Raw genomic sequence first — 11,470 nt, forward strand, 5'->3', positions numbered from 1 at the left:
GCAGTGTAGGATCATTGCTGCCTACCAGTCCCTGCACCCTCAATCCTCCCAGGTAGGACTGGCAACTCTGGCAGCTGTGCAGCCTTTGCAGCATCTGCTTGAGCTGCCTAGCCCTTCTGAAGAGACAGAGGTCTTGCAGAAACACATCAGGAAGAGTTTTAAATAAATCCCTGGAATACTAATGAACTGAAAAAGCAGCACTCTGCATTCAGTTGCCAGTCTCTACTCCTCCCATCACCCTGTGAAAAGGAGCACAAAAAACAAATGAAATGCAGTATTTGCTTGTTGATGTCAGAAGAGTAATTCAGTTAATACGGCTTCCCACTCAAAGCACAAGAACATGTGAATTGCTGAATTCAGGTCTCTCAGCCTGCTTTGTCTATTGTATCTCTTTAATCTATGTACAGTCTGCATTCTCCTTACTCAGCTCCGCGGCCAGCACAGTGATGTTGTGCCAAGAAACATCCTCTCGGTCAAGAGGTCTTGCAGTCATCAGTGCTCCTGATGTAATGTCGACATAAAAGAACCGCCCCGGATCACTGCTCCTGTCAATCGAGTATCTGCAAGAGTACATATTAAAAATATTATGCAACCCTTGTGAAAACTGTGTGTTATAGCCAATGACGTACCCCACCAATGGGAATACTTCATACACAGCAGATCCACATTCTTCCACAACGGCGTTATGTGCTCCATTGACTTTTATAGGTACAGAGAGAGGTGCTCAAAAAACTAGGAGTTCATGTGGCTAACAGCATTTAATGGTGAGTACTACTTGGACGGAGATGGAAGACAGGAAGATTTAGAGGAAGAAGCCTCAAAGCAAGGCACAGCTCAGCACAGGAACATCTGCTTTACAGAGAAAATCTGTCAGTGAGGAGTGTGATTTCTTTTTCTAAGCAAAATAATTATGCCCTTTCCTTGGGCACAATTCAGACAGGATGAAAAAGACTTTACATCAGCTTATTCTCTGGGTACCTAGGCTGACGAGGAGGAACCGTTCCCTTCCTCGTGCTTTTGTATTCTCTCCTCCTTCAGGGGAATAACTTCACCTGTATCCTGGACCATCTTACTGACTGAGCCGTATCCAATGCAAGGGGAATGATGAGTGGCTTTCTTGTGTCGTCCAGCCAGAAATACAACTCCCTCTGTGAAGTTGGTTCATCGCAATTACTGAACCTGCCTGGCCAATATCATGTCAGTTTAATGCTGGGAACAAGCTTCTTGCACCTGTGAGCAGAGGAGTGTGGTGGTACCTGCAGGCCAGAAAACTCGGGCAGGGAGAAAGCTGATTGACAGCTGTCACTGCTGTACTCGGTCAGAGAGACTCTTTTGCAGGGCATGTAAAATACTAAATTTTTTGCATCACCTTGCTCTTAACAGCAGTTTGTACAAGCTGCCTTCCTAGCTAATGGTGTTGGCATGGTAAGAGATCCTTTGGCAAAAGCCCCACATGTGCCTATGTAAATGCCACAGTCTAGAACAGAGTTGTTGGTTCTTTCTCCAAAGTTGATGGGAATTGAAAGTATTGGTCATAACGGGTGCTGAACAGGGCTCGTTCTTCTGAATTTTCTCCTTTCAGCACAGATGCATTCATTGCAACAAGCATGCCAGGCTGATCTTTATATAGGGACTTATTAAACTGGGATACAAAATATTATTGAGCTATGTTGTTGGGAAATTCTTTTACACTTCTTTTTTCAGAAAAATCAAAGAGGGTGGGATAGCAGGTGTGCTTCCCTTTCCTTCCCAGTCCTTCCCATCTTTTCTTAAGTAAAGAGATTTCTGAGGCATTTGATTTATTTAGGAAATAAATATGACTGTTGCTATATTTTGCGATAATAATTATTCTTGTATGAGGGCTATAAAAAGAATTTCTCTTCAACGGTTTAAGGGCAACAAGTATCTGAAATTGAATATGGCCTTGTGATCAGTGGCGTGGTATTAATCACTGATTTCAAGAGGCACAGGTGGAATCTTTATCTGGATTCTCCACGAAAGTTCTCCTGTTAATAACACCTGCTCCTTCACAGTCGTTTCCACTGTAATCTTTAGGTAATCACTTAACAACAATCATGGCATATTTCCAGCTGTCAGAATTTCACAGCGTGGGAGCACAGATACTGGATGCTGGGAAAATGAGGATTTGAGAGTTCCCTTGTGTTTAGTCAGCCCTTCTGAAACGTGTCTTGGCTTTCCATACTTGGAATACATACAAATGGCAAAAGAAGGGGCCAGATCACAGGTTTAATTTCAGATGGATTTCAGCTTGTGTAACAAAATATGTATCTGGGATTTTGTTTTTTCTTATCTTGCCTTGCCCTGTGCAAACTGAATGCAGAGCAAGACTGATGCTGCACAGAGTTGGCATGGGTGGTGGAGACCACATGACAGGCAAGGAGAACCTATTCTTAACATCTGCATTTTAGATAGCATTACAAATGGTATTTGTTTTTTATTTTCCTGTTGCCTCCACCCCAATCATTTACATTTGTATGTACTAGGTGTGGGGGAAGAAGGAGGGAAGGAAGAAAGAAAGGGAAGTGGGAAGGGAGGAAAATGGGAAGAAAGAAAGGAAGGAAGTTGGGAAGGAACACAGTTACAAAGGAGTCTGCATATTTGCACCCGCTTTTTTTTGAAACATATATCTTTGGTGATGCATTCTGTGCTTTATAGAGTGCTGTTTCATCAAGGGTAGTCACTGGAAAGCTCTGAAGAAAACTAAGAAAGATCTCTTTAAAAACAACAATGAACACTTCTACTCTCTGATAGTCCACAGAACTATTCTTATACTATTTTAAGCAGATTAGCACAAAGCTGTTGGCACTGCAGTGTTTGGATAATGCTAGACAGTAATCAGCAGAATAGGATGCAAGTGGAAAAAGTTTAGGGTAATGAAATTGTGATGCAGACAGTATAATACTTAGTATTATTGAAGAATTTGAGACATTGTCATGAGAAGTACGATAACCTTATAATGTAGGTAGAAAAGATAGTTACATTAAGGTAGCAGAGATGAAAAAAATTATTGGAGCAGCAACACAGAAAGCAAATGTCGTTAAGAAGAACAGGCTTTGTGTCTGCCCAGATCTCCTAGCTGAAGCCCACAGAGTTGCTCATACAGATTTCACTTTCTTCAGAAACTCCAAATACTCGATGTTTCGACTCCCTCCCATATTTCCCAGGACTGTTCCCAAACACAGGCAATTCAGAAGCTGGACTGACACAAGGTTAGGCAAACAGCAGCTCAACACCCAAAGTATTTCTCAGATGAGAGATGCAGCTGACCTGCTGGGATTATTAACTTGCAGTCACTCAGAGCTTCTGCAGGTTGTGAATATTAGTATGTGGGCTGGCTTCAGAGAAAAACAGTCTTCTGAGATAAACTGGGCTGACTTGGCAGCCACTATGGAAAAGAGCGCTGTGATCACACAAATCTGCTCCTTTGGCTCCTTCCTAAGTTGCAGCTATGAAGCTCCCGTGGCTGTAAATACACCTTTACCTTTCTTAACTCCTTATGGGAATATCTAGCTCTACAACTTTGACCAGACACTATATAATTTAGTGGTTTATGAATATGTATTAGTATGCATCCAATCTACTCCAAAAGTAGCTGTGTATTTGAGCTGTTGACAAAGGCAGGCCTTGAAACAGAAGAGGGAGAGAGAAGTGATTTGATTACCTTCCCCCCGGTATGGCAGCAGATTCTCAGCAATGCTGTCAGGTTTTGTGCCAGCAAAGGCATGAGAGTCTGGGGCTTGTTTTTAATGTATGCTGTCAGGACACACCTGGCCAGTTCATTCCAATGCTAGACGCAGATGTTCTTCGTACCACAGAAAAGGCAAGGGCGAGCTCCTGCATTGCTTTGGCAGTCATAGCAAGGCCCTTCAGCGTGTGAGATCTGGTTTGACTAAACCCATTGATGATTACCACGGGCTAAAAAGAGAGTCCCTCCCACCAGCCCCATCACCACCCCACCAGCTGGATGTAGCAGGAAGCGCTCCTGGGGGCCACCCAAAGAGAGGACAGACCTGATCGAGTTGTTGGTCACATCCGGGTCCTTGGCAGAAATGATCTGTATGGTGGTTCCAATCTCCACGTCCTCAGGCACTTCCACAAAGTAGAAGCTGGGCTCAAACACAGGAGGTTCGTCCACATCCTCCACGCTGATGTGGACGGTGGTAGTGTCTCGGAAGGGACCGAGGTTCAGGAACCGCATTTCAAGGTGAGAGTTGGCACCCTCTACTTTCAAGGTGTAGCTTTTCTTGCTCTCAAAACTTAAAGGCTGAGGAGAAAAAAATGTATCTACCATTAGGCACACTGAACCATGTGATTTGCTCCACGGAATTTTAATTTGCAGAAGTAACAGATGCTCTCTAATATAAACTGATGCTTCTTTTTTTAAAAGAAATCTTTACCATGATTTTTAATCATAAAAGTAACAGAGATAAGTATTTGCAGATGGAGACAAAGCATCGAGTGACAGTAGTATGAGCAATGGCACTGTCTACATCTTTTTTGTAATTTGACAGTTGAACTGAAAAAGCCAGGAGAAATATTTGCAGATCACTTCAGAATACATATTCTTTCATCCTCCTTGCTGAAATGAAAATAAAAGTGGCTGCACCACCATTGCATTGTAATGCACACAGTGTGTTTCATTCCACTCTGGGGAAAAAAAAAGGTAGAAACAGACAGTATTGGAGCACCTGAAAGTAAGGTAAAGATACGAAGAATCGGTTCCTCAAAAATGCGTCCTGGTGGCAGGGACAAGGGTGCTCACATGTGTGGTGGATGTCCCAGTTAGGATCCTCTTTTCTCTCTAGTGAGTCTTGTCTCCAGAGCATCCTGTCTGCTAGGTTGCTAAAGGGCTCCAGTGGGAGCAGGGGACACAGTCAGCCTCTCTTGCTGGATCCTGCTCCATTTTTTATCAGTAATCCATCCTTTCCAGCAGTGGGGTTTTTCATAGCCTCAGTAAGTGTCCTAAACACAGGTTCACAATACAGGTGTGCTGGGTTTTAGGATTTGAATCTCCTCCCTGCTTAGAGAATAGCTTAATTTCAAAGCACTGTGAACTACCCCTGACCTCTTCCTGCAGAAGCTCTTCCACTTTGTATGAAATACTCAAGTATTATTTGAAACAGGGAGTAGGAATGGCTCTTTTTTCCCCCTCCTTCTCCCCCTCCCCAGATAATGGATAAAGGACCAGCTTCCTCTGTTAGTAGCTTCATTAATTTGATTCCTTTTCTAGATAAAACTACTTATTTGGTGAACATGGATATAGAAATAATTAATGCTGGCACTGAACTTTTCAATAAATAAATTTTTCATCTCCCTTCCCTCTTCTCTTCCCAGATCCCTGAAGAAAATAGGGCCTCTCCAAAACCTGCTTAGAGCTAAACAAAGAATTCCTTATTTAATGTGCAATATACCGTTCTTGGTGAGAGATGACTAAAAGCATCTGACAAACCAGAATGACAGTATGAAAGGATCAGTCCAAAGTATACAAAAAATTTTCACCAGGTGATGTACACCTTACAGAGGACACAGTCATACTTCCCAAGTTGCAGTTAGAAGTTACAAGCAATCCCACTGTGGTTAAGTGGTCACAACCCTTTACTTGTATAATCTGGGCAGTTTTAATGCTGAAAACCAGCACAATGGGATTCCCTTAGCTGGCACAGAACCTGAGCAAGACAAACTTTGTACCAGGCAAGAAATGGCCCAATTCTCAGGGCCACCCAGTGGGACATGCTCCTTTTTGTTACATGAATGGCTTTCAAAACATGTAGCTTCATTCGTACATAGGGATTTGAGCATCGTGTGTGGAACTACCACACACAACCTCTGTTCATTCAAGACTACTGTAAGATCATTGCTGTTCCCATCCAACACCCTTGCTTTTCCTATTCAGCTCTTTCACTTTGAAGACCTAGACTGGGGCAAAGAGATGAGTGGGAACACAGAGAAGGAGGATGCCAATGTAACAGAAGGACAAAAGTAGAAAGATCATTACTGTAGCAGTGAAGTCCTCCTTGGCCAGTCATAACCCATCTCTTTTCTGCCCTGCTCAATAGTGCAGTGGAGAAATTCTGCAGCTATGAGATGTGTATTAGTTTAGGCAATATCAGCAGAAGTTTCACATGCTCAAGCATGTCAGGAGTATATACTACGGGCCTCAAAACACCGCCCGAATTCAGTGGAGGCTTCAGTACTTGTCTAGTGCCACAACAGCTTCATTTTTCAAAAGTGGAAATATTGCAGTGACATAAAAAAGCTCATGCTTTCACAGTAAAATTACCAGTATGGAGGTCCTGCACAGGAATTCTTGAAATTAAAAAGACTAAAACTTATTCAGCATTTAGTATATGGGGTTAAGGAATGACGACTGGAGTGGGAACTGATTTTCTTGCGCTGGGGGAGATGACGGTCCAGTATTTTTGGAGATGCTGTGCAGCAATACATTATGAACTGTGCAACCTGTAGCAGCACATACAGAGGACCTAAAATTGCTCCTGCTGCCCTTAGTTCCACCTGGTAAATCAGTGATTACTGCAGGCATAGCACTTGTCAGCAAGGATTTAGCTTGATCTACAAACTTATTACCCGTTACTACAGAGTCATTATGGTCTACCAGTTGCATATTTATGCATTGTAAAAATAGCAATAAAATATATTCACATGACCAAGCAACATTTTATTGTCCATCTGGCAAGAAATGTGCAATGCACAGCTGCCTAAACATATAGTAAGAAAGAGGCCATTATATCTCATGGTTTCTCATGTGAAGAAAACTGTGAGAAACATTGCACATACACGAAAAAGCTAAGATATAAAAAAAGCAGTTAAATCACAGAAACACTTAATAGCTATAAAACCCAACTACTTTAGGAAAAGACATAATCACCTACAACGATCAAGTTAGAAAAATGAGAAAAATCAAATGAGTGTGCTAGGCCACCACATTTTTGATGCTCCTGGGTTCAGACACCCTCAGTTTGCCTTGGACTCCTTCATCGTCAACTGTGGCTTTACCTCCTGATCCTCTCATGTGCCAATGCCTCAACACTGCTGCCCCCCTCAGATTTGTCTTCCATGGGTGCATTCAAACCTCTTTCCAAGACCAGTCCTATGGGGAGGGCAAGCAGGATGCCTTCTCCTGTGAACCCAGCATGTTGTAAAACACAGCCAAGAGGACTGCTGAGACACACAGGCGGGATTTGGCAGGAGCTGCTGTGAGAAAGTGGTTGGCCGGGCAGTGGCTGGGGAGGAGGGCAGCGTGGGGGTGCCCAGGTGCTGGGCTCCATGCTGGCTGGGTCACCCACCACCCTGCCTCCCATGGGCAGTGTGAAAGCAAAGGCAGGGTGAAGGGGGAAGCTCTCACTGGGGTGAGTATCAGCCTCACGGGCAGGGAGCTTGGAAGGAGCTGTAACTCTTCGGGAGGCATTTAATGTTTTGTGGGATTAGTTGGCTGAGATAAGTGGTCACAAGACTGCAAGTAGTGGTCTTATCTGTAAGTGCAAATTTGGACATTTTGTTGCCTATGATAGAAGTGCTAGTTATTTTGTTTGGGAAATCTGACTAGAAAAATAAAAGGAAAGTTTTGCTTCCTCTCAAAGAAGATTTCATTCAGGGTTTAGAAATCCCCCCTCTCTCTCTCTCCTTCCCCCAATTTTGATATCCTTTGCTATGTACCTGATGCCAGTACATCTCTGGTATGATTGACGCCATAAATTTTTATAACTCCTCCTCCTACATACATGAACATCTAGTAAAACCGTATTCATAATAACAGAAGTCAAGCTTATTGACACATTTACTCCAAAGAAACTATTTTCTTTCCTCGATAAATGAGTGAAAAATTACATTAGATTTTGCATTCAATACCTATTTCATTCCAGCAAAGCACTTAAGTACATGCTTAACTTTAGGGACTAGTGTGCGTAAACAAGAGTTGGAGAAAGGTGACCATAAATACATGCTTAAATGCTTTGCTGTAGGGCATAGAGGCTTGCAGGGTCAAACCTCTCCCACGTCTTGTTCCATTTTAGTGCACAATTCGGTCCCAGGCTACTTACATGGAGACTATACTTCCTTATTAGTACACTAGATATGCTTAGGCAGAAATATGGTTACAATTTCATAACCTAGAAAGAGAGTTGAACTTTTAGCATTTATGTAAGATTGTAGAATAAATATCCTATAGCAGGGAGTCTAAGCAAAATACTCTATTCCTTTCTGCATAGCCTACGGTACAGAGTACTAGCAGTTTCACAGTTGCCATTTTAGAGACAGCTTCTTCTAGCCTAATTAGCATTTATGGATCTTCAAGCAGCAATTAAAAAAAACAACTTCCTGGGTTTTATTGGTTTATAAATAATTCTAAGACATGCTTTACTATTGTTTGTGGGACACCAGAGTGAAAAATGTGTACAGTTCAAATGCAAATATTGATCTAATTTCTTGTGTTGTAGGATAATTAAGCTACAGAGAATATTTAAATAGATAAACAGTGAATCAGAACATTCCTTCAGTGGGAAAAGACATGTTTATGCTAATACTGTCCCTACTTTTTAAAGGTTGCTTCTAGGAACACAGTCTCCCTTCATTTTTTAGCAATGAATGTTAAAGAAATGCATTTTATAGCTGGAAAGGGGCTACTGTCACGTAATGGGAACCAGGTCACTACAGGCATAAGGGAATACTGCACACATAAGATGTAACCAGGACTGTTAGCCATATAAATTACTATAAAAAGAAAACTTTACTACCTTTCTCACAGTTATGATGCCAACTTGGTAATTAGGATCAGTGTTAATATCAAAGACATCCAGTCCATCTCCATCCACAAGGCTGTATTTCATCTCCGCATTAATGCCTTCGTCCAGGTCTTTAGCAACCACGCGGCCCACAGTGGAGCTGATGGGAGCAGACTCCAGCACACTCATCTGATAATGCTCTGGCATGAGAGAGAGAGGGGAGAACAAAAACAAGCTGTGTAAAGGAACTGAAAACTGCACAGCGATGCAAAGAGTAGATCAGGGCAGGCCACAACACTGCATAGCCTGCAGAGAATCCCTGGTACCTTTCTCAAAGCTGCAACAGTGGTGTGATTTCCTTTAAAAAGCCACAGCTAGACTGAATTACCTGGGAAAGCTTCATTTAGGTGTTTACCATTATCAACAGGTTTGTTCAACAGGTTCTTTTTGAAACAGCAATATACTTGAAAATGGGAACTTCAACTAGAAAAATAGGGCAATTAACACCAGTGCTGTTGCAGCCATGATATAAAGCAGGATATGAAACAGATTTAACAGGACGGGCATCTTTTATTAGATCAGCTTGTACAGTGGGAATAAACACACAAGTTTTGAGCACCAGAAGTCCTTTCTCAAGTCTGTATAAACTTCTTTTCCACCCTGAACAAGGCTTTGAAAGCTCAGAAGCTTGTCTGTTTCTTCCAAATTTACCAGTTACTCTGTTAAAATAAATACACTACCTCCCCTTACAAACCCTGTCTTGAGCACATTTGGTGCATCACTAATTTGCTTAGCAGCAAGCCTGGGGAAAGAGAAAGCTGCTATTTTAAAAATGTGTTTTAAAAGTACAAATGTTGTATCTAAAATACTTCTCTGCCGTCATAATTTATGTTCAAACCTTCCTTGCCTGCACTCTCTCTGTTAACTCTCGCAATTATTCAGCTTTACAAGGCATAATTACACCAAGGGTGGGGTTCGATCTATTCCCATTTTTCTTAACCAAGAGTTTGATATCAAACAGCTACAATTCATGCCACTTTCAAAACAGGATTGCCAATGGTGTGTTCAACTAGTTGCTCTGCAGAAGAAGAACAGTGGAAGTTGAGGCTTCTTGCTGATCTTAGTGGAGCACTTTGATTTAGCAGTGCAACATGCAGAAACAGATGGAGAAGACGAATAGCAACAAAAAGAACTGCAGGAGTTTTCATCTCTCAGCTAGATGAGAAAAATGGCAAAACTGAAAAGGCTTGAGATTGATCTACACCACCAAAAGAATCAGCTTTCTTTAGAAAAACACAACACAACAGATTCCTTCAAAGATTTAGTTCAATCAAACCTGAAAAGCTTCTTTCAAATTTTTAACAGTAATATAGAATTATGTAGGTAAATTTGATCTGAAAGGATTTTAAAAAGAAAGAGAAAACTATTGCAAATCTTGCTTTGATATTCACTTCTGTAAATAGAAGGTAACGTGTCTGATAAGAGTGGAGTTGCCTATTTTTGCATCCCATTAACTGTGACTGTTACCTATCTTAGGGTGTAATTGTATGTTGCCAAGGTTTAGATGAACCTCTCCTGGAGAGCAGCCTGTATGACAACCCACTCTACACTGGCAGCACCACCAGACGCTCCCCTGCAGCGGTCTGGCTGGGGTGCTAAATGAATTATCTTTCAAGTTCCAGTACCACCACATGTCCCTGATTTGACAGGCATCCTTTTGGAGACAGGATGAAAAGAGAACCGGGACAGCAGTTAGCAGCCAAAGGCAATGGCCATGAGGAGTCTAGGAACATAAAAGATCTCTTTTTTTCCTTTTTCTGCAAATTAATTTCCCACCCTTTAAAAGAAGTATTGGTTTTGATGATTTTGGCAGTCAGAAACCTCTTCTGAAAGACAAGCTGGTGAATGCTCCATTTTTATGTTTTCTGAAGGAAAGTTCCTTCTTTGAGCCGAAATTCTGTCCATCTCTGTCACTGTCCTGAGTCTGAAAATGGCTGTAATGAGAGCAAACAGAAGCCCTGCAACTCGGCCACCCCTTTTTTTTGCTGTCCTGATGCAGCAGGTACTCACTCTGTGGAAATCTGGGCGGGTTGTCATTGACATCAGAGAGGGTGATGTTGACTGTGGTTGTGCCAGCTAATCCTCCCAGCTGTCCGCCCATATCCTTGGCCTGGATAATCACTTCGTAATATTCTTTCGCTTCTCTGTCCATGTTCATTAGAGCTGTCCTAATTAAGCCTGTGAGATTGAGGGGGGAAGGGGTTTTGGGAACAAAAGAAATGGCAGTTAAAGAGTACACAAACAAGGTGGGGTGATCTCACTCCTGGCATCATACTCCCCCCACCTCCCCCAAGAATGAAACCAGGCTCTGCATTCAGTCTCACTTTCCCCAGCAGAGTAAAACTCACCCAGATTAAATCTAGGTTAGCAGAAGGTGTGAATTCTAAAGACACACGGTTAAAATGCATCAGCTGTGGGGCAGGCTTGGCTGTTCAAAATCAAAATGTTGCCTCCCAAGGCAGCTGGAAAAGCATTTCGGGAACAGAGCGTGCTGCGCTGCGTTAAGGCCCTGCTCAGGCTGAATATGTCCGCACGGAAGGTGGAAGCGATTAGTTAAAGGTGTATCCAGACGAGTTGTTTTTCCCCGGAGGAAACCTGACATAAGCCCGCGGGCTTGGCTCGGGCCCTTCCGGACGCAGGCTGGGCGCCAC

At 42.5% G+C, this 11,470-nt stretch overlaps 1 protein-coding gene across 1 annotated transcript in view; it reads right to left on the bottom strand.

Moving 5' to 3' along the window:
- The window catches only part of CDH20 (cadherin 20, type 2), a 24,839-nt gene extending 13,838 nt beyond the window's left edge, over nt 1–11,001 (bottom strand). Inside the window, exons 1-4 of the mRNA XM_010290603.1 lie at nt 10,830–11,001; nt 8,772–8,959; nt 4,032–4,285; nt 424–560 (exon numbers count right to left, since the gene is read on the bottom strand). Coding sequence (XP_010288905.1) covers nt 424–560; nt 4,032–4,285; nt 8,772–8,959; nt 10,830–10,977 — 727 coding nt within the window. The 5' untranslated portion in view covers nt 10,978–11,001. The remainder of the gene's footprint in view (nt 1–423; nt 561–4,031; nt 4,286–8,771; nt 8,960–10,829) is intronic.
- Between the last annotated feature and the right edge of the window lie 469 nt (nt 11,002–11,470).

The sequence above is a fragment of the Phaethon lepturus genome, unplaced genomic scaffold (genome assembly GCF_000687285.1).
Source record: "Phaethon lepturus isolate BGI_N335 unplaced genomic scaffold, ASM68728v1 scaffold43907, whole genome shotgun sequence".
In the NCBI taxonomy this organism is placed as follows: Eukaryota; Metazoa; Chordata; class Aves; order Phaethontiformes; family Phaethontidae; genus Phaethon; species Phaethon lepturus.